The 24957-nt window shown below is 36.4% G+C and overlaps 1 protein-coding gene across 1 annotated transcript; it reads right to left on the bottom strand.

The window, feature by feature from the left end:
- Positions 1 to 7114: 7114 nt before the first annotated feature.
- Mtp (microsomal triacylglycerol transfer protein) lies at positions 7115 to 21417 on the bottom strand. The gene is made up of 16 exons (XM_070126903.1): positions 21217 to 21417; positions 19703 to 19893; positions 19019 to 19222; positions 17689 to 17838; positions 16532 to 16697; positions 15856 to 16001; positions 15316 to 15476; positions 14258 to 14412; positions 13780 to 13898; positions 12859 to 13071; positions 12494 to 12712; positions 12095 to 12307; positions 11641 to 11835; positions 10953 to 11107; positions 10082 to 10226; positions 7115 to 9257 (listed from the first exon to the last, which is right to left on the bottom strand). The coding sequence occupies exons 1-16, from the start codon at positions 21374 to 21376 to the stop codon at positions 9090 to 9092; spliced, it is 2760 nt and encodes a 919-aa protein (XP_069983004.1). The 5' UTR covers positions 21377 to 21417; the 3' UTR covers positions 7115 to 9089.
- Between the last annotated feature and the right edge of the window lie 3540 nt (positions 21418 to 24957).

Below are 24957 nucleotides of genomic sequence, written 5' to 3'. Positions count from 1 at the left end.
ATTCTGCTGCTACCGTTATTCTGCTGCTACCGTTATTCTGCTGCTACCGTTATTCTGCTGCTACCGTTATTCTGCTGCTACCGTTATTCTGCTGCTACCGTTATTCTGCTGCTACGGTTATTCTGCTGCTACCGTTATTCTGCTGCTACGGTTATTCTGCTGCTACGGTTATTCTGCTGCTACGGTTATTCTGCTGCTACGGTTATTCTGCTGCTACGGTTATTCTGCTGCTACGGTTATTCTGCTGCTACCGTTATTCTGCTGCTACGGTTATTCTGCTGCTACGGTTATTCTGCTGCTACCGTTATTCTGCTGCTACCGTTATTCTGCTGCTACCGTTATTCTGCTGCTACCGTTATTCTGCTGCTACCGTTATTCTGCTGCTACCGTTATTCTGCTGCTACGGTTATTCTGCTGCTACCGTTATTCTGCTGCTACGGTTATTCTGCTGCTACCGTTATTCTGCTGCTACCGTTATTCTGCTGCTGCCGTTATTCTGCTGCTACCGTTATTCTGCTGCTGCCGTTATTCTGCTGCTACCGTTATTCTGCTGCTACGGTTATTCTGCTGCTACGGTTATTCTGCTGCTACGGTTATTCTGCTGCTACGGTTATTCTGCTGCTGCCGTTATTCTGCTGCTACCGTTATTCTGCTGCTACGGTTATTCTGCTGCTACGGTTATTCTGCTGCTACCGTTATTCTGCTGCTGCCGTTATTCTGCTGCTACGGTTATTCTGCTGCTACGGTTATTCTGCTGCTACCGTTATTCTGCTGCTACGGTTATTCTGCTGCTACGGTTATTCTGCTGCTACGGTTATTCTGCTGCTACCGTTATTCTGCTGCTACGGTTATTCTGCTGCTACGGTTATTCTGCTGCTACTGTTATTCTGCTGCTACCGTTATTCTGCTGCTACCGTTATTCTGCTGCTACGGTTATTCTGCTGCTACCGTTATTCTGCTGCTACGGTTATTCTGCTGCTACTGTTATTCTGCTGCTACGGTTATTCTGCTGCTACTGTTATTCTGCTGCTACTGTTATTCTGCTGCTACCGTTATTCTGCTGCTACCGTTATTCTGCTGCTACCGTTATTCTGCTGCTACGGTTATTCTGCTGCTACTGTTATTCTGCTGCTACGGTTATTCTGCTGCTACGGTTATTCTGTTGCTACCGTTATTCTGCTGCTACCGTTATTCTGCTGCTACCGTTATTCTGTTGCTACCGTTATTCTGTTGCTACCGTTTTTCTGTTGCTACCGTTATTCTGCTGCTACCGTTATTCTGCTGCTACCGTTATTCTGTTGCTACCGTTATTCTGCTGCTACCGTTATTCTGTTGCTACCGTTATTCTGCTGCTACCGTTATTCTGCTGCTACCGTTATTCTGCTGCTACCGTTATTCTGCTGCTACCGTTATTCTGCTGCTACCGTTATTCTGTTGCTACCGTTATTCTGCTGCTACCGTTATTCTGTTGCTACCGTTATTCTGTTGCTACCGTTATTCTGTTGCTACCGTTATTCTGCTGCTACCGTTATTCTGTTGCTACCGTTATTCTTCTGCTACCGTTATTCTGTTGCTACCGTTATTCTGCTGCTACTGTTATTCTGTTGCTACCGTTATTCTGTTCCTGCCGTTATTCTGCTGCTACCGTTATTCTGTTGCTACCGTTATTCTGCTGCTGACGTTATTCTGCTGCTACCGTTATTCTGTTGCTACCGTTATTCTGCTGCTACCGTTATTCTGTTGCTACCGTTATTCTGCTGCTACCGTTATTCTGCTGCTACCGTTATTCTGTTGCTACCGTTATTCTGCTGCTACCGTTATTCTGTTGCTACCGTTATTCTGTTGCTACCGTTATTCTGTTGCTACCGTTATTCTGTTGCTACCGTTATTCTGTTGCTACCGTTATTCTGTTGCTACCGTTATTCTTCTGCTACCGTTATTCTGCTGCTACCGTTATTCTGCTGCTGCCGTTATTCTGCTGCTGCCGTTATTCTGCTGCTGCCGTTATTCTGTTGCTACCGTTATTCTGCTGCTGCCGTTATTCTTCTGCTACCGTTATTCTTCTGCTGCCGTTATTCTTCTGCTACCGTTATTCTTCTGCTGCCTTTATTCTTCTGCTGCCTTTATTCTTCTGCTGCCGTTATTCTTCTGCTGCCTTTATTCTTCTGCTGCCTTTATTCTTCTGCTGCCTTTATTCTTCTGCTGCCTTTATTCTTCTGCTGCCGTTATTCTTCTGCTGCCTTTATTCTTCTGCTGCCGTTATTCTTCTGCTGCCTTTATTCTTCTGCTGCCTTTATTCTTCTGCTACCGTTATTCTGTTGCTACCGTTATTCTGTTGCTACCGTTATTCTGTTACTACCGTTATTCTGCTGCTACTGTTACTGTTATTGTTATTATTATTGTTACTGTTATTGTTATTATTGTTACTGTTACTGTTATTGTTATTGTTACTGTTATTGTTACTGTTACTATTATTGTTATTGTTATTGTTACTGTTATTGTTACTGTTACTGTTATTGTTACTGTTGTTGTTACTGTTACTGTTATTGTTACTGTTATTGTTACTGTTTTTGTTACTGTTATTGTTACTGTTATTGTTACTGTATTGTTACTGTTATTGTTACTGTTATTGTTACTGTTACTATTATTGTTATTGTTATTGTTACTGTTATTGTTACTGTTACTGTTATTGTTACTGTTGTTGTTACTGTTACTGTTATTGTTACTGTTATTGTTACTGTTTTTGTTACTGTTATTGTTACTGTTATTGTTACTGTATTGTTACTGTTATTGTTACTGTTATTGTTACTGTTATTGTCACTGTTATTGTCACTGTTATTGTCACTGTTATTGTTACTGTTATTGTTACTGTTATTGTTACTGTTATTGTTACTGTTATTGTTACTGTTACTGTTATTGTTACTGTTATTGTTATTGTTACTGTTATTGTTACTGTTATTGTTACTGTTATTTTTACTGTTATTGTTACTGTTATTGTTACTGTTCTTGTTACTGTTATTGTTACTGTTACTGTTATTGTTACTGTTACTGTTATTGTTACTGTTCTTGTTACTGTTCTTGTTACTGTTACTGTTATTGTTACTGTTATTGTTACTGTTACTGTTATTGTTACTGTTATTGTTACTGTTTTTGTTACTGTTATTGTTACTGTTATTGTTACTGTATTGTTACTGTTATTGTTACTGTTATTGTTACTGTTACTATTATTGTTATTGTTATTGTTACTGTTATTGTTACTGTTACTGTTATTGTTACTGTTGTTGTTACTGTTACTGTTATTGTTACTGTTATTGTTACTGTTTTTGTTACTGTTATTGTTACTGTTATTGTTACTGTATTGTTACTGTTATTGTTACTGTTATTGTTACTGTTATTGTCACTGTTATTGTCACTGTTATTGTCACTGTTATTGTTACTGTTATTGTTACTGTTATTGTTACTGTTATTGTTACTGTTACTGTTATTGTTACTGTTATTGTTATTGTTACTGTTATTGTTACTGTTATTGTTACTGTTATTTTTACTGTTATTGTTACTGTTATTGTTACTGTTCTTGTTACTGTTATTGTTACTGTTACTGTTATTGTTACTGTTACTGTTCTTGTTACTGTTCTTGTTACTGTTCTTGTTACTGTTACTGTTATTGTTACTGTTATTGTTACTGTTACTGTTATTGTTACTGTTATTGTTACTGTTACTGTTATTGTTACTGTTATTGTTACTGTTATTGTTATTGTTACTGTTATTGTTACTGTTATTGTTACTGTTATTGTTACTGTTATTGTTACTGTTACTGTTATTGTTACTGTTATTGTTACTGTTATTGTTACTGTTATTGTTACTGTTATTGTTACTGTTATTGTTATTGTTATTGTTAGTTATTGTTATTGTTACTGTTATTGTTACTGTTATTGTTATTGTTATTATGATCATTATCATTATTATCATTATTATTATTATTATTATTATTATTATTATTATTATTATTATTATTATTATTATTATTATTATTATTATTATTATTATTATTATTATCAGTACATTATAATAATAATAATAATAATAATAATAATAATAACAATAATAATAATAATAATAATAATAATAATAATAATAATAACAATAACAATAATAATAATAATAATAATAATAATAATAATAATAATAATAATAATAATAATAATAATAATAATAATAATAATAATAATGATAATAATAATGGCAATAGTAATAGTGATGAAATAATAATGATAAAAATAATGATGATGATAAGAAAAATAATGGCAATAGTGATAATAACAGTAACAAATAATGATAAAGATAATGATGATAATAGAAATAATGATGATAATGATAATAGTTATGATCTGATAATGACAATTACAATAATAATAGTGATAACAAAAACGATAATAATAACAATAACAGCAACAACAATAATGATGATGATGAAAACAATTTCAATAGTAATGATAATAATGATAGTAATGATAATGATAGTAATGATAATGTTAATGATAACATTGATAATCCAATGATGATGATGATGATGATGATGATGATGATGATGATGATGATGATGATGATGATGATGATGATGATGATGATGATGATGATGATGATGATGATGATAATAATAATAACAATAATAATAATGATAATAATAATAATAATAATAATAATAATAATAATAATAATGATAATAATAATAATAATAATAATAATAATAATGATAATAATAATAATAATAACAATAATAATAACAATAATAATAACAATAATAATAACAATAATAATAACAATAATGATAACAATAATGATAACAATAATAATAACAATAATGATAACAATAATGATAATAATACTAACAATAATAATAACAATTATAATAACAATAATAATAACAAAAATAATAACAATAATAATAATAATAATAATAATAATAATAATAATAACAATAATAATAACAATAATAATAACAACAACAATAACAATAATAATAACAATAATAATAACAACAACAATAACAATAATAATAACAATAATAATAACAATAATAATAACGATGATGGATGATGGATGATGGATGGATGATAGATGATGGATGATGATGATGATGATGATGATGATGATGATGATGATGATGATGATGATGATAGATGATGGATGATGATGATGATGATAACAAAAATATTAATATTTCAGTTTCTAAGTAACTGTTTCTGTTACAGTATCTATATATAGCTCTCTCTCTCTCTCTTACTCTTACTCTTACTTTCTCTTACTCTTACTTTCTCTTACTCTTACTCTCTCTTACTCTTACTTTCTCTTACTCTTACTTTCTCTTACTCTTACTTTCTCTTACTCTTACTTTCTCTTACTCTTACTTTCTCTTACTCTTACTTTCTCTTACTCTTACTTTCTCTTACTCTTACTTTCTCTTACTCTTACTTTCTCTTACTCTTACTTTCTCTTACTCTTACTTTCTCTTACTCTTACTTTCTCTTACTCTTACTTTCTCTTACTCTTACTCTTACTTTCTCTTACTCTTACTTACTCTTACTCTTACTTTTACTTACTCTTACTCTTACTTTCTCTTACTCCTACTTTCTCTTACTTTCTCTTACTCTTACTTTCTCTTACTCTTACTTTCACTTACTCTTACTTTCTCTTACTCTTATTCTTACTCTTACTTTCTCTTACTCTTGCTTACTCTTACTCTTGCTTACTCTTACTTTCTCTTTCTCTTACTTTCTCTTTCTCTTTCTCTTTCTCTTTCTCTTTCTCTTTCTCTCTCTCTCTCTCTCTCTCTCTCTCTCTCTCTTTCTTTCTTTTTGCACTTTATTATATCTGTCCCACACAATGCATTATTGAACTTCTTTCTACAAATGACACACAAAGCAAATAAATAATAATAAATAAATAAATAATAATAAATAAGCAAAGCCTTATGGACACGAAATTAATGGATGTTAAGAGAACATTTTAATATAAACAAACTAAAGGAGAAAGATAACAATACAGCGAGAATAAAAAAAAAAATGAAATAGAGAAGTAATGCTTGGAATTAATTAGAAATTACGAGCTTAAAATGAACATGAAAAGTACAATCAATAAATATTAATCAAATGGATTTATGAAACAGCTTAAAACAAATCAGTAAAACAGCTTAATTAACAGAAGATAAATATTACAATATTATATTATTATTATTAATATTAATATTATTATACTGAAATATTATCATTATCATTATCATTATCATTATCATTATCATTATCATCATCATCATCATTAATATTATTATTATTGTTATTATTATCATTATTATTATTATTATTATTTCATAGAAGATAAATATTACATTCAAAAGTTTTGATAAACATGACGATAATTGTAAAAGTTGTAAATACTGTACAATATAGATACAAATCATAAAAAAATGGAGAATAAATAATAAAGTCAATAAGATAATAATAATAAAATGCATGGCAATACCAATATCAATGATAAAAGTTATCATCTTAACAATAAAAAACATATTAACATTATAAATAGATATTGTAATTATATGGTAACAAAAATCCTTATCATGATCATTACTACCATCATTATCATTATGTTTTCATTATTATTACTAATTACTAGAAAGGAATTGGGGTAGGGGTGGGTGGGGGGCGCTGGCATAATAACCAGGGGCGTCATTTCAGCTTTTTCCACCTTCCTGGAAATTTATTTGAAAAAAATGAACTATTCTAGGAGCATTTTTAAACTATGACCCGAGCTATAAAGGTCATTCGGGGGAAAATATCTTGGGGGTGTTGCCCTTACCGGGGGGTGGGGGGGTCCCGGGGAGCCAGAACTTGAGGGGGATATCAGTCTTGAGGGGGTGGGGGGGTGCAATAGTCCCCTAGACCCCCCCAAGTGATGCCTCTGATAAAAAGGTTGGATAATTTGCACTTTGGATAATTTGATAACACTATATGGAGAAAATATTAATATAAATGGAATATTTGATTCAATCTTTGTTAAAACAATTTTTTTTCCCTTAATCTTTCATAAACTTCTTTGTGGGGTTTAAATAAAGGGCTTCTTACCTAAATTACTTTATTAAAAGAAAAAATATACATGTGAACTCATATAACAATATATAAGTAGTACAAGAAATTACAATATAACAAGGCTTAATAAGAGTAATTTTTATTTCTTGGATTTGGTAATCACATATATACAAAATAACCATAAAAAAAGGATTAAAAAACATCTGAAAAAGACATGCAAAATATTGGCACAGTCATTTTTTTAACTCATGAAAAAAAAAGAAACATAACAAGCAAGCAAGATGAAAATTTAAATAACCATAAAAATATCAAATTGTGCATCCAATAACTTAATGGACAAAGTAAATCACTCATTATATAAACAATATGTTAAGAGAATACAACAGGTTTGTGATAAGTAACGCCTTTTTCATCATACTACAACGGCTTTCGACCTTCAAAAATATATATTTCGATGAAGATTACTAATTACCAGGCTGAAACAGGGTCTTTACGATCAACAGTATTAGCATATTATCACAGTCTGTCCCACAATGGTTTAACTTGAGGGAAATGCATACTTTTTGCTGTTTAATTAATTGTGTATATCAGTTCATAATGTTGCTTTCATATTTTATATATATATATATATATATATATATATATATATATATATATATATATATATATATATATATATATATATATATATATATATATATATATATATATTTATATATATATAAAGAATAGCTGCATTTAAATACAACTATAATGAGCAGTGCCTTCTACAAAGTGTGACAAAGAGTAGAAAACGATATAATGAAATGCCCACACACACTGTAGTTTATTTTTATTACAGTTATCTAGGTAGAAGTGTAATCTAATGTTAACATCACAATAGGTTTATCACCAACGTCTAAATGTCATCCTGTAAAAGAAGTTATTTTGCCATTATCATCATCACTTTCTTACTCGAGTATCGCCCAAAAATACTTCTGGCATACTTTAAAAATTTTAATAATAATAATAATTTAAAAAAAATAAAGAAAATACAATAAAAAAATAGTATTTCACACTTGTATCCATAGGGGAAAAAGGGGAAATCTTTAGCAAACAGGTAATACAAAAACCTACAAAACTGCAACCTGTCTGTGTGAGCAACCATCTGAAAGCACAACATGACTTAATATCACCAGTTCTGAGAATGTTCGGTCGATGAGAATGCACCAAATGCTACGGGAATGTCTCAAGGAAAATTGGAAATGGTTTACGGCGCATACCTTGCACTGTCTCCTAGCACTGATAGCCTTTCCAGTTTAAAATTACTTTTAAAAATACCTGGGAAAAATTAGTCCTGTATTTTCCTTTTTTTTCTTACTATACATGATTACAAAATAAAAATAAATGTAGTCATAACAATCCTTAAAAAAGAGGAGGAAGGAAAGACAACCATGCCACTGAAAAAGATGAATGATTGGTCCTTCCTTCCTTTATGCCCACAAAAACGCTCTTAATAACGACACGAGTTTAAAGCCCACTGTATAAAGAAAAATATACCTATCTACACATACTCTCATCACTGTGACCTTGTGTATCTGACTCCATATTATGTCTACAAGACACAACAGTAGTAGGCGAGGTAGAAGACATGTCTACAACGGTATAAAAGGCACCAAAGGTGAATTCTAAGCTACTGGCAATTCTTTAAATAATTCTTTGTCAGAGGATGTATAAATCACAAAAAAGAATTAACAATGTTCTCTTATGTAATCTTTTCTTTATGGTGGAATGAGTATCATACATTCAGTTTGTAAATATTAAAATATGTATTCCCTATCTTTTGTCAAATCTGACAGTTCATTGTAACTGACTTTGTTCAATGGCATTTTTCATTTGTTCTGGTATACTATCTAGGTCTTTTTAAAAACGAGAGAGAAAAAAAAAAAAAAAATCAAAACCAATGATTCTTTTATCCTATGACTGATACAGCATCTAAATAAGCTAGTTAAAAAAATATATATCAATCTATTTATTAAACATCTTATTACATAGTTCGGTATTTTTCTTATTCATTACATATGTTTTACCGGGAACAGGAGATGTATTTTTCTTGTATTTACGCAACACATAATTGCTTCCAGGAATGCGCTCGAGCTTTCGTACGTTGTTCACAACCTCAAAGTTGGGTTGCACCTGGAATGAAGAGAAGAGTCCACATTTAGCATTAATTCAGTTTTCAAAGGTGGTTGATCAGCCAGTGGCTCCCAAACTGGGGGCCATGTAACAGAATGTTGGGGGCCATAATCGGAGGAAATGTATACAGAAAACAAAAGGAGTCTTGTTGGTAGGAAGCCAGTGTAGGGAACTTACAAATTCAGTGCAAATTTGTGCAACGCCTTTCTGTCAGACACATGAGTAAAACGTCCCTTACATTACCCTTTTTTATCTGATTATACGTTCTTTGACATATAACAAGTCATTGAGATGTATTAGTCAAGTAAATAATTCAATCTTAACATAATTCTAAGGTTTAATTTTTTTTTTTTTATAATTTGAAACAGCTTTATGTAATAATGCCATTAATTGCTAGATCTTAGTATGGACACTATTTATATGCATTATGTTACTTCTTTAGTACCAATTCAAATGTTATATGGGATTCAGCAGAGGCAAGTTACAAATTTCATTATTAATATGCGAGAAAAGAAAAAATAACAATGGAATCAATAGAATTACATGATTTCCAAGAGCGTTTTTCCTATTAAGTTAATGAATGTAGTAGGACTGCAGAAAGTCACTATAATTATGGGTTATGCTTGGTGGTGGGCTATGGACAAGAATTACGTATGAAAAATAGGTAACGACCAAAAAATGTTTGGAAACCACTGACATAACCAATCCAAGAGCAACACAAAATCAAATATTAAAACTATACATCTATTTCATACCACTATGAACATAATGATCATTACCCTACAACTCTGGACCTCACCAGACAACCTCAATGAAAAACCTACCATTTGTAAACACATAATCACTTCGTCATAGAACTCGAGGTCTGTGACGAAGTTCAGCTGTGTCTGTCCTCCCGAGTTAAACTCAATGAGAGTCTGCACGAAGGAGCTGTCAACTCTGGCTACGCCCTGGACAATCATAGCAGCCCTGCAAGCAATGCGGGTTTTTCACTTTAGTAAATATTTTTGATTTCAAGGCATAACAGTAAATAAACATTATTCTAAATAAATATTATAAATATTAAATAAATATTATAAATATTAAATAAATATTATAAATATTAAATAAATATTATAAATATTAAATAAATATTATAAATATTAAATAAATATTATAAATATTAAATAAATATTATAAATATTAAATAAATATTATAAATATTAAATAAATATCATAAATATTAAATAAATATTATAAATATTAAATGAATATTATAAATATTAAATAAATATTATAAATATTAAATAAATATTATAAATATTAAATAAATATTATAAATATTAAATAAATATTATAAATATTAAATAAATATTATAAATATTAAACAAATATTATAAATATCAAATAAATATTATTCTCTGCATTTCTTTAATACTTAATAAGTAATGTTTATGACTTATGCATATCATGTAATACAACTTATGGAAAAGATTACTAAAAAGGAAAAAAGTAATATACAAGTTGCTGTAAACAACATGCTCAAATTCCAGAATTCCTCATTCCCTATCCCCCAATTTAAAAATAAAATTCTAAATCATGAAAAAATAATGAAATAAAACACATGTAAAGTATTCATTTTCACTTCCTTCAGCTTTCTTATGAATGAGTATTAAACACATCACAGTAATGCAACATCAACAATAACTAACTCACCCAACTTCTACTAGACTGTGGGCATTTCTATTCCAGAGAGACACTTGTACTTGGCCAGAAAAGTCATACGATATGGCACCATTGAGGAGGAGTTCGGCATTAAAACCATTCTGTAGGGGGACAATCTGGAGGTGGTCTTGGAGTAACAAGGAGCCCTGAGAAGAAAATCAGTAATTAGTGACCCTGTTAGGCTTTATGGAGCGGAAAATACATTACCTTTAAAATCTATGAAACCAAATGCATAAAGAAATATATTTAACAGTAAAATAGAACTATTACTACTTTATAAATGCCAATATCTGCTATTACATAAAAAGTAGTCATATAACGTAGTCATGAAATTTGTATAGAATGTTGGTATCTAAAATGCTGCCTCATTTTGTACTCACTTTTGTTAAATTACCTGCCCTTCATATTGCATCCATATACAAGAAGAAAAAAATACATCAATGGATTTTAAGCATTTCTAAAAGTTTCTTATTTCAAGATTGATTTAAATTCTATCAATCTATCTTCCATCACATTTTAATGCCTATCCATAATAAATAGTATTATAAATCTCCAAAGAGATGTCAACTAACATCAAGCCACAGCTTTTACATAAGGGAAAACTTCATTGTCAAATTCTTTCCAAAGAGGTACTCCCCTTCTTTCTGTTTAAAGTAAAAGAAAAAGCACATGGCTGTACCTGGAGCGCAGTGGTTTTCTCTGACCCTGTGCCAGCCCATACATGTCCCATGAGCTCCCCTTGGCCAGTGAAGAACACAAATGGTCGAAGCTGTGTGTCCATCAAGGTCATCTCGATACCAGCATTGGCTTCCTCTCCATCATCGACTGCATCCTCTCCTCCAAAAACAGAAAGTCCACCTGCGAAAATGCCAATCTAAGGGAGAGAAAAAAGAAGTAGGTTAGGATTGGGTATTGAAAAAGAGTAGTAAGAACCAGCGTCTTCACTTGAAGTTACAAATGCTTAGATGCAAAATTTTCCTAGTCCCTTCTTTTGGTACAACAAATGGTAATTACATTATAAATGGATATGGATGTATCATAAGTATCTCTTCTAAACCTTGATGAAGATTTTTAATTTCCAAAATACTCAAGCATAAACTAGTATTCAGGAATTCTCAGGCCCAACTACTTACAGAAAGAAGCCTCATCTGAGAGTCATCAGTATTCACAAAGACATCGACTGTAGACCTCTTGAGTAGTCCCCCATTGATTTCGAGCATGTTGCTGAAGGAGGAGTTGGCACTTTTGTCCTCAGCAAGCATTCTTGAAAATGCCGATGACAATCCTCCTTGACCATGGATGTGGTAATTGTTAAAAGTTGAGGTCTTTAGCACAGTCTTCAGTAACTGTAAGAACAAATGGAAATTTGAGAAAGTTAGCATGTCAATTCACAGGAAAAAAGGGGGGTTAAAATAAATGTTCAAATATCATTCTAATGAAAGAAAAAGAAAAGGAAAATACAATATATAAATACTGAAAAACATAAAAAAAGACAACAAAACATGGAATCAAGACAAAACCTAACAACCCACCTTCTGCAAGTGTTCGTCCTTTCTGGCTAAGTCGGAAACTCTCCCCAGCAAGAGGGTGTTCAGCTCTCTGGTTTCATGTGAGGTCATGACATGGAACAGAGCCTTAAGGAATTCCTCACTGGGCTGATGCTGCAAGATGATGTCTGCTGCCATGGCTCGAACGCTAGTGTCGTGCTGCCTATTTAGTTCCAAGAAGACTCGCTCTAGACTCTTCAGGATCTGTTTGGAGATAAGGGTCAGTGTTATTTCCCTTATAATATATTCTCCTGCAATATTTGGTTTCCTTTCTACTGAAATAATGTACTTTCGAAAATGCAACATCTCAACAACAGTTTAAAGCAGCAAAGAATGTTTTCACCCATTACCTTTTCTGTTATGTAACTACTAGGCATAGTTTGCAATGCTCTTGTTGCATATATTGCTGGTTTGCGTGCTTTGCCCTCTGCATACTTCAGGAGGGTCTCCATTGTATCTGCTTTCCTGAAGTTCTTAAGAGCACGGATGTAAATCAGCTGACAGTCTTCACTCTTGCAGTTTTCCAACTTACTTGTTATAAACTCCTGGACATCAGTAATAATCTGGAAGAGTATTTTAACATATCAGTCAATGCATTAACAGTTTATGTCTTCTTGATTAAACTCTTATGTTACGAGAGAAGAGAAGAGGGAACCCGGATAATTTTCTAATACATAGCCCATAAAGGTGATAATTCAAACTGACAACCAGATCCTGAATCAAATCTCACGTCAAACTAAACACATGAAATATGCCACAATATCATGACCTTTCTTAGGAAACCCTTTATGTTAGTGGATTTTGAGCTAGATATACCATTATTTCTAGATCAAAGTGATACTTGATTTTGAAATCCTCTGAATAAGGGAAAGTGGTTAAAACAAACTACAAGTATGAACACTTGGTTCTACACTAATTTTTACCATTTTTATAATAGTATCCATCCTCTTTCATGATGAGTAGTGAAGAACACTGTTACCAAGACTACTTTAAGTAGATAACTGAATATGCAAAATACAGTAGATGTTCAATTTTGTAAATTTTCTTTCCACTCCAGTTTCCCCATTACATAGAACACAAATATTCAGTTCTTTATGATAGTCCTCTCCATCTCTTCTACACATACCAACTTAACTAAGCATGCGCATATCATTGCATGTACAAATGGATAATTACTAATGAGAGATATTAACTGTCATAAAAAAGATAACTTCCCAGTTAATGAGCAATGAAGAACGAAGACAGACAGAAAAAGGAACATTTACACTTACAGGCTTTTTGCAATTGTTGGAAACTTTGCAGAAAGTGTGGCTGACAGATGCTATAGTTAGGACAAGAGTCTCATACAGCTTGTCATTATTGAGACCCTTCTTTGCAAGTTTAATTAAATCTGAAAACAGAATAAAAACACACAATCAAGTATCACAGTTTGTTTACTTTTCTAACAAATTTTCTTTGTACTTACGATATGATTAAAAAAGAAACAAATAGTTTTAAATTAAAAAGTTAACAGGTCTAAAAGTAACTTAGGAAGACACTCATGAATCACATACCAAGAAGAGTGAAAAAAAAAGAAAAATAAATAAATAAATGAATAAAAAAAATGACATCACATGTAAACTAATATTTCAATACTAGAATTAACAGGACTTCACAATTTGAAAATTTGAGTGGCGGTTTCATTAACTCTCATCCACATCTTATAAAAAAGTATAAACCCTCCCAAGAACCACAACGCATGCCACTCACCTTGCAGGATGAACTCAGAAGGATGCGTCGCTAAGGAGAGACTCAACAGGTACCTCTCGGGGTTGTCAATCGGACCACCAAAGTTGAGCACGGACATGGCGGCCTTGTGCGAGGGAATCGTCTGTGCTGCTGCCAAGATGTCGAGGAGCTGTGGCCTGTGGTGGGGTTTATCAAAATATATTCTTTTTCTGATTTTAAGTCATACTTTTGCAAATCTTAAAAGGTGTGATTTAATATTAAATGAACAAAGTAAATATTTCTTGACTTGGCAATAAATCTCTCTCCCCATATCTTATAAATATTCAATTCTTTTATTTCAATTATAACTAGAAGTACTCAGGGGGTGCATACTTCAGCCAAAACAATAAGGTTTCTGATGCAATAAAAATATTCATATTTGAATAATAAATAATTATAAAAATACAAATCAATAATTATAAATTTAACACCCAAACATTTAAGTTGTCCCTATCTCAAAATGCTAATGAATCCTTAAAAAGATTCCTGGATTTGGCTCATGATCCGGATCAACACCAAAATTTATTGGCATCTAAGTTGAGCTTAGACACACCTTTGGTAAAATGTCATAAAAATCTGTTCATAACTTTTTAAGTTATCCTGCTAGCCAATGAACAAACAAACTAACAAACCAACACTACTAAAAACATAACCTCTTTGGTGAAGGTGACGTTAATAATACCAATAATACTACTAATAAAAATAAATACTGTAGAAAATAATATAAAGCAACAACACAGATATAGGACTGACAAAAGAAGGAAAATGAAAAACAAAGGACAATCAAAATTAAATATAAGAAAAATATAAATATATAAAACAAGTAATAAAACAGCGAAATAACCAAAGTCTCTAACAAAAAACAAAAAAATAAATGTTTCTTTCTATATAACTCAACCCAATCTGAGAAAACCAAACAACATATGACAATACAATAAAAATAATAATGGGAAAAGTCACGCGCACACATTCAATATTCATCCTCTCTCTGTGTCTCTCTCTTTTTCTAAATCTTCAGCAACACGTATTAATAAACTCACATAATCTTGGCATTCTTCTTATCCTTGAGTATCGCCTTGATGGTATCCAGGTCACTCTCACGCACTTTCCTTAGCAGCCTCACAAAAGCGATGGCCGAGCCTTGCGTGCCCAGGTTCTTCGGACTTAGAGTGTTGTAGAAGCTGCTGATCAATGCCTTCAACTGCAGGATGGAAAAAAATATTTATTATATATGAATCATATATGAATCCTATATAATATAAGATGAGTTTAAATCAATACAAAAATGATAAGAAATTAAAGGTCTTATTAATAAAATTAACCAATTGTAGTAAATCATTGGATAAAGGTGATGTGGAATGCAGTTTTATTACTATCATTCTTAGTTTTCTTACCATTATCACTGTTATCATTGTCATTAGCAAAATCGGAATCATTATCATTATTTCCATAATGACTATCGAAGTATGTATTACTATTCCTTGAAGGAGGATCTGATCAAATGCCGTTTTAATTCGGTTCACAGAAAGGATCTACCGATTTCCAATATTTCCTCAAGGTAACAAAAACAAGCCACTCACCGATTTGCATGAAATACACTCCTTTGCCTCAGGATTAGTTGTGAGTTGCTCTGTGACGATTGATTTCTTCAACTTCTTGGCAATGGATCGTAATGCTTCGGCAGCTGTGTTTCCTGGGTATTTGGGGCTGTTAACCTTGCTGCGACCTGGAATAAATCGTTCATTAAAAAATTTCTATATGCAAATCTAACAATCAATCTATCAATATATAATGTGAAGAGTGGAAGTAAAATATGTATCTTATCTCCTTATCTCACTTTATTTCTAGAGTTACTTGAATAACTAGATTTTGATGAAATCCAAGAACAAATCATATAAGCACACACACAGCTGAAATCAATTCACAAACCTAACAATATAGAGAAGAGAAGAGAAGAGAAGAGAGGAGAGAGAGAAGAAAAGGGATGAGAGGGAGAGGGAGAGGGAGAGGAGAGGAGAGGAGAGGAGAGGAGAGGAGAGGAGAGGAGAGGAGAGGAGAGGAGAGGAGAGGAGAGGAGAGGAGAGGAGAGGAGAGGAGAGGAGAGGAGAGGAGAGGAGAGGAGAGGAGAGGAGAGGAGAGGAGAGGAGAGGAGAGGAGAGGAGAGGAGAGAAAGAGAAAGAGAAAGAGAAAGAGAAAGAGAGAAAGAGAGAGAGAGAAAAGAGACAAGAAGATAAGAGAGAGAAATTATCAGCTTACTCTTGAGTTGGAGGTTCTGCTTGCTCATCACCTCTGCGCCTGACTGCTTCCGTGCCTCCACTCGCAGGAAGTGGGTCTCCATAGAGGTAGCTTTCTCGATGATTTTGTCATCCGGGTTTAGCACGTATGAAGCAGTCGCGTGACTGTCAATCACAGCACCGAGGACCTACAAAGGTTGGGGTGTGTTGTTAGTAAGAAGGACTGGTTAGGACAATGGTTATCATAACTGTCACAATCATTTTAATTTTCTTTCAATAAAATAAAATATATCTCGTCACTATATTTTAGAAGACACTGAAATAGTAAAATGCCTTTCCAAACAGGATAGAAATAAGACACAAAAGGAAAAAAACGTATATAAAAAAGAGAGCAAGAGGACGGGGAAAGAAAATGACGAGGAGAAAGGAGAAGAAAGCCCCGACGTTGCTGTGATCCTGGCCGTTTACTTTGTCAATTGGGTTATATTACAAGCGACACTTCTCTAGGCTTGGTGGATCTAAGCTGGTTTCAAAATATCTTTTCTGGCATTAATATTGCACGACATTATTCACAGACCAGTGGTTCTCAGACTTTCTATTACCATTACCTCGGCAGTATATTGATGAATCACCATTACAATGATCCCATTATTCTTCAGCATATTGAAATGCCTAGTTTTTCAAGCATTTTATGTGTAAAAAATGAATCTAATATTAATATATGAGTACATTCACATTTGTATTATCAATTTTTTCATCTATTTGGTCATTCACTTATTCCTTTACTTATCATCTTTATCTATCACTCTACACCGAAGAACTGTAACTTTCAGAAGCAGTCTCATTATGCTGAGAATCTGCTTAATTACCACCATAGGGGTAATTACTACCCATTTTGTGAACCGCTGTCAGACTACAGATGATTTGATTATTTGCGTAAGCTGGACATGGAATGCTTTTGATCTGGCTCCCCTAATCTGTCAGATAATGTGCCTCAGCTTGACCAATATCGCAATAATCACTCAGTTTGTCTGACCCTTAGCTTTACATTAAGAAAAAGAATAAAAAAAAAATAATAATAATAAATGAATAAAATAAATAAATAAATAAATAAATAAAAATAAAAGCCAAAAGCACAGGAAGAAAGCATCAAGAATCTCGGAACTTCCCCCCACATACCTTATTGGTCTGGTTGAAGAACTGTACGGGAATGACGTTTTTGCAATTCCGTTTCAACTTAGTGACATGAGTCGGGTCAACCATGTTGTAGGTCACTTCACATTTTCCGGACGAATCCATCTCTCTCTGCTTCACATTCTTTAGCTGATGCTGTTTGGATATGTGAAAAAACAGGTCAAGGAGAACGAAAAAAAAGAAAAAAAAAAGAAAAAAAGAAAAAAAAAAAAGCACAAACATGCATTTCAATTACAAGTTCATGCTTATCCTACTAGTATAGCATGGACTGTCTATTTCTTCTTTTCATAATTCCCTCCGAATCCCTTTCTCCTCATACACAAGGTCCCATACAGCCCACCAGACCCATCCCAGCCCACCCAACTGCAACAGACTGGATAGACCCAACCAGCCCACCAGACCCACCCCAACCCACTTGACCCCAACCAACACCACTAACACACCCAACCCCACCCGTCTGAAACCATCCCACCCAACCCACCCCCACCCCACCCGACCAATACCATCCTAACCCACCCCAACCCCACCCAACCGGAACCATCCCACCCAACCGATACCATCCCACCCTAACCCCACCCGACCGATACCATCCCACCCAACCCACCCAACTGCAACAGACTGGATAGACCCAACCAGCCCACCAGACCCACCCCAACCCACTTGACCCCAACCAACACCACTAACACACCCAACCCCATCCGACCGAAACCAAACCCACCCAACCCACCCCAACCCCACCCGACGGAAACCATCCCACCCCAACCCCACCCGACCAATACTATCCCACCCCAACCCCACCCGACCGAAACCAACCCACCCAACCCCACCCAACCGAAATCATCCCACCCCAACCCCACCCGACCGAAACCAACCCACCCAACCCCATCCGACCGAAACCAACCCACCCAACCCCCCAACCAACACCACTAACTCACCCAACCCCACCCGACCGAAACCAACCCACCCAACCCACCCATCTGCAACAGACTGGATACACCCAACCAGCCCACCAGACCCACCCCAACCCCACCCGACCGAAACCAACCCACCCCAACCCCACCCGACCGAAACCAACCCACCCCAACCCCACCCGACCAAAACCATCCCACCCCAACCCCACTAGACCGAAACCATCCCACCCCAACCCAACCCGACCGAAACCATCCCACCTCAACCCCACCCGACCGAAACCAACCTCCCCCCCCCCCCGACCGAAACCACCCCACCCAACCCACCCAACCCCCTCCAACCCCATCCCACCTCCAACCCAACCCAACCCTACCCCAACCCCACCCCAACCCCACCCCCAACCCACCTGCAACAGACTGGAGATGCCCTTCATCACATTGAGCAGCGAAGCCTCCTCCCCCTCGAAGTGGTGCACCTTCCCGACCTGGCCGCTGTTCCAATGCAGGAAGACCGGGTGCAGCGTGTACTGTTCCAGCTTGGACGATTTGTGTGCGAAGTCCCCCGGGGTCGGCCCCTGGCGGGACTTCACCGAGAGCTTGGGGGCCACGATCTGCAGAAGGGAGGGAGGGAGGGTTAGGAAACGGTCATGATCATAGTAATAGTAATAGTAATAGTAATACTAATAGTAATAGTAATACTAATAGTAATAGTAGTAGTAATTGTAATAGTAATAGTAGTAGTAATTGTAATAGTAATAATAATACTTATAATAACCAAATTGGTAGAAATAACAATGATTGTAAAAATATTAGTAAAAGTACTAATACTCATACAAATAATAGTAATAATGCTACTACTAATAAAAAAAAGTATACAAGCAAAATAGTGACATCTAAAAAAAAAGAAAGAAGAAAAAAACCTACAAATTAAAATAGTAAAAGTACTAATACTCATACAAATAATAGTAATAATGCTACTACTACTAATAATAAAAAGAGATTACAAGCAAAATAGTGATATCTAAAAAAAAAAAATAATAAAAAAAAATAAAAAAATAATAAAATAAAAAAGCAAAAAACCGTCAATTCACCGTAAGCTGCAGGATCTGCTCGTGGGCGTTGCCGGGGTGCTGCCACACGGGGGTGACCTCGGCCGAGAGCTCGACGCGGAAACCCACATCCTTCGCCGTGGACACCGGCAGCGCCTGGGGCTCGTTCAGCAGCACCGAGGTCTCGTAGACGTAGGTGTAGAGCGTCCCCACCTCGAACTGGCGGCTGTACGCTGTCGGGAGAGAGGAAAAAAAAAGGTTTTCAGTGCCTCCTCGTCTCCGAGCCTCTGCCGAACCAGCCCTGGATCGGGACTCAAGGACTCAATCCACATGGACATCCACATGGCTCTGGATCGGGACTCAATCCACATGGCCCTGGATCGGGACTCAATCCACATGGCCCTGGATCGGGACTCAATCCACATGGCCCTGGATCGGGACTCAATCCACATGGCCCTGGATCGGGACTCAATCCACATGGCCCTGGATCGGGACTCAATCCACATGGCCCTGGATCGGGACTCAATCCACATGGCCCTGGATCGGGACTCAATCCACATGGCCCTGGATCGGGACTCAATCCACATGGCCCTGGATCGGGACTCAATCCACATGGCCCTGGATCGGGACTCAATCCACATGGCCCTGGATCGGGACTCAATCCACATGGCCCTGGATCGGGACTCAATCCACATGGCCCTGGATCGGGACTCAATCCACATGGCCCTGGATCGGGACTCAATCCACATGGCCCTGGATCGGGACTCAATCCACATGGCCCTGGATCGGGACTCAATCCACATGGCCCTGGATCGGGACTCAATCCACATGGCCCTGGATCGGGACTCAATCCACATGGCCCTGGATCGGGACTCAATCCACATGGCCCTGGATCGGGACTCGATCCACATGGCCCTGGATCGGGACTCGATCCACATGGCCCTGGATCGGGACTCAATCCACATGGCCCTGGATCGGGACTCAATCCACATGGCCCTGGATCGGGACTCAATCCACATGGCCCTGGATCGGGACTCAATCCACATGGCCCTGGATCGGGACTCAATCCACATGGCCCTGGATCGGGACTCAATCCACATGGCCCTGGATCGGGACTCAATCCACATGGCCTTCCACATGGCCCTGGATCGGGACTCAATCCACATGGACATCCACATGGCCCTGGATCGGGACTCAATCCACATGGCCCTGCCACATGGCCCTGGATCGGGACTCAATCCACACGGCCCTGGATCGGGACTCAATCCACATGGCCCTGGATCGGGACTCAATCCACACGGCCCTGGATCGGGACTCAATCCACATGGCCCTGGATCGGGACTCAATCCACATGGCCCTGGATCGGGACTCAACCCACATGGCCCTGGATCGGGACTCAATCCACATGGCCCTGGATCGGGACTCAATCCACATGGCCCTGGATCGGGACTCAATCCACACATGGCCATCCACACGGCCCGCCAGCCTCAACCTCAACCTCAACCCGACCACCGCCCACCTTTGGGTCTCTCACGCGCGCGCCCTCGCCAACTCACCTGGATACGACGAGAGGAGGACGAAGGCGTGGGCGGGGGCGAGGGCACACTGGAGGGCGCCCCACACCAGCCAGCTGAGGCTCCCGACGCCCACGGTCAAGGTGCCCGCCAGACCCCAGCGGACCAGCACCAAGAAGGTCGTCAACGCGCCCAATGCCATGGCTTAACCGCTTTTTTTTCGACGATCTTTTTTTATTATTTTCCTCGCTCTCTCTCTCTTTCTCTTTTTCTCTTTCTTTCGACGATCTTTTTTTATTTTCCTCGCGCTCTCTCTCTCTTTCTCTCTCTTTTTCTCTTTCTTTCTTTTGCTCCCTCTTTCTTTTTTTTTCTCTCTACGGCTTCTCGTTTCTATTTGACCATTCCTGTTTCTAGTGGTCTTTTTTTTCTGCTCTTATTTTCTTTTCTCTCTATTTTTTTTCTATATTTTCTCTGTCCAAGTTCTCACAACTTTCAATAACGCGACTTCAAATCATCTTCAGTCCATTTTTTCCTCTTCTTTCTTTCTCTATCTCTTTTCAACACTCTTTCACTTCGACCTTATTTACCAATCTTTATTCTTTCTCTTTCCTCTCTCGAATAGCGAAGTTAACGACCCGCAAATAACGTGATTTCCGTTTTTTTTTCCAATAGTCTCTTTCTGGCCGATTGCACGTGGCCTACCTCACCATCCTGCTTTAAACTCCTAAAATAACGGAAGACAATCAAAATAAGCCACTCCCAAAAGTGAAAAAATGAACACCTATTCAGAGTTCACGAATTAAAGTGTTTGAACGCGTAAGACAATCAAAATAAGCCACTCCAAAAGTGAAAAAATAACAGCTATTCAAAGTTCACGAATTACTGTTTTAACGCCTAAGACAATCAAAATAAGCCACTCCCAAAAGTGAAAAAAAAACACCTATTCAAAGTTCACGAATTAAAGTGTTTCAACGTGTAAGACAATCAAAATAAGCCACTCAAAATGTAAAAAAGAAAAAAAAATGAACACCTTTTCAAAGTTCACGAATTAAAGTGTCTGAATGCGAAAGACAATCTAAATAAGCCACTCCCAAAAGTAAAAAAAAAAAAAGAAAAAAAAGAAAAGAAAAGAAAACCCATTCAAAGTTCACGAATTAGTGTTTTAACGCGTAAGACAATCAAAATAAGCCATTCCCAAAAGTAAAAAAAAAAAAAAAAAAAAAATGATAACGCGTAAGACAATCAAAAAAGCCACTCCCCCCCCCCCAAAAAAAAAAAAATGAACACCTTTTCAAAGTTCACGAATTAAAGTATTTTGACAAGTATGAATCGATCATTTTCCTTTTAGGTGTAAATCACAATGCAAATATCCCGCAAACAACAGAAATATCTACGTACTGGGAAAACTGGGATAAAAATAGGAATACAAGCAGGGTTAAATTCATGAAAATTTTCCTTAAAAAGAGGAATAAATTCATGTAAAATTTTCCTTAAAAAGAGGAAAAGAGTAAATGCAGAATGCCATATATGTAAGCAAAGTTACTTACATCCTCTTTAAAATACACCGTATGAACACTCCCCTAATGGATAGAAAAAAAGGAGAAAAAAAAAACTGACCCACGTTGCTTCTTCGGTAAACCTTAACAAACCCCCTATATGGCCACTCTTCAAATAATAAAAAAATAAACAAAAGAAAATCAGTAATAAACAAAAGAAAAACAAAAAACAAAAAATAGGAACAGAAAGAACCAACCCAAACGCAACCGGAACCCAATTCAAATTTCCCGCCCAAATTTCCCCGCCGAGTGAACCCTTCGACGCTTCATCGGCCTCGCCAACGAACCCGCACCGGGAACAGCGGCGAACGCGTCACCCCATAATAACTGTGTAACAATTCCCTGCCTGTTTACTTACACACACACGCGCGCTCGCAGGAAACTAGGTGACCGACCGAACTCTGCTCCGCAACACGCGATACATATACATTACGTGAAAAAAAAAAAAAAAACGCGATCTAAAATTGGCGCTTCGTTTGGACAGATCGAACTCTGCTCCGCAACACACAATACATATACATATACATAAAAAAAATTGAACTGACTGATGTCTGCTTCGTTATAGGCGATATATATATACATACATGCATGTATATATATTTAAAGTAAGAAAGAAGAAAAAAAAATCACATACAAGAAAACAAACATTCTAAAATAGGCGCTTCACTTCGACAACGAACTCTGCTTCACAACACGCGATATACATACAGAAAAAAAAGAAAAGAAAAACGAAAACAATAGACAATCGCCTCGAAAATAAAACGTTATTAAATTATTAAATGCTTTAGTCCGCCGAACTGAACCGACAAGCTACACTCTGAACGGCGATAAATAGTTCTATCTTCTTATTTTCCGTCTTTTATTATCATCATTTTTTTTTTAACGGCTCGTCTACCAGGGGATCAGCTGACCGTAGCATCTCGGTGGTCTACTTTCCCCCACGTGGGTGCCGGAGACTCCTGTATTCTTCCGGAGTCATTTATAGAGACGGTAATTGAAACGGCAATGAGAACAGTACTTAATGATGAGGTTTTATGATGATGATGATGATGATGGGGATGGCGGTGATGATGATGGGGATGGGGATGGTGATGGTGATGATGTTTGATGGTGGTGATAATTAATGACTGATTATGATGACGATGATCCTTGGTGATAATTAATGATTGATTATGATGACGATGATGTTTGGTAATGATGATGATGATGGGGATGGTGGTGGTGGTGATATTGGTGATGGTGATGAAGTTTGGTGGTGGTGGTCATGATGATTAATGATTGATTATGATGATGTTTGGTGATGATGATGGTGGTGGTGGTGATGATGGGTATGGTGGTGATGATGTTTGATGATGATGATGATTATGTTTGATGACGCTGATGATGATGGGGGTGGCGGTGATGGTGATGATGTTTAATGGTGATGGTCCTAAATGATGATGATGGTAATACTGATATATTTACGAAACATGCCCAAATAAGCCACTCATTCTTTGGTCTATGTCCCTTTCCAAATACAAAATCGGCCGGTTTGTTAAAATTGTCCGAGGGCCGACCCAATATTCCTATTATATATATATATATATATATATATATATATATATATATATATATATATATATATATATATATATATATATATATATATATATATATATATATATATATATATATATAATACGCACGATATTTGAACAGCTGATCATCTGATAGATATACATTTATCTATCTATATATAACGGTAGATTTGCATGCCATAACTAGGCTCTACAAAAATTAAAACAAAACACATACAAACAAACAAACAAAACAGGAATCAGGTAACTGGTGCCGACTCCTCTCTCTCTTTTTCTCTTTCCCTCCCTTTCTCCCCACTCTCTCTCCCTTCTCTCCCTTCCCTTCCTCTCTTTGGCCAAAAACAAGTCAGGATTCCTTAGCTACTGACGCCAAATTCTTTCTCTCTCTCTCTCTCTTTCCCTCCCTCCCTCCCTCCTTCCCTCCCTCCCTCTCTTTAGGCCAAAAACAAGCCAGGAATCCTTAACTACTGAAGCCAACTTCCCTTCCTCCCTCCCTCCTCCCCTCCTCCCTCTCTCCTTCCCTCCCTCCCTCCCTCCTCCTTTCCTACCCTCCGTCCCTCTCTCTGACAAAAAACAAGTCAGGAATCCTTAGCTACTGACGTCAATTTCTCTCTCTCTCACTTTTCCTCCCTCCTTTCCTACCTTCCCTC

The sequence above is a fragment of the Penaeus vannamei genome, chromosome 11 (genome assembly GCF_042767895.1).
Source record: "Penaeus vannamei isolate JL-2024 chromosome 11, ASM4276789v1, whole genome shotgun sequence".
NCBI lineage: Eukaryota > Metazoa > Arthropoda > Malacostraca > Decapoda > Penaeidae > Penaeus > Penaeus vannamei.
The sequence above is the reverse complement of the archived record's forward strand: the minus strand, read 5'-3'. Positions and strand labels throughout refer to the sequence as shown.

What these genes read in the sequence shown, in the direction of transcription:
- Mtp (XM_070126903.1), bottom strand. Translation starts at nt 21,376, where the DNA reads ATGGCATTGGGCGCGTTGACGACCTTCTTGGTGCTGGTCCGCTGGGGT. An exon ending in AGCAGATCCTGCAGCTTACG is followed by an intron (nt 19,223 to 19,702) that starts GTGAATTGACGG and finishes TCCCTTCTGCAG; the next exon opens with ATCGTGGCCCCCAAGCTCTC. An exon ending in TCTTCAACCAGACCAATAAG is followed by an intron (nt 16,698 to 17,688) that starts GTATGTGGGGGG and finishes CAACCTTTGTAG; the next exon opens with GTCCTCGGTGCTGTGATTGA.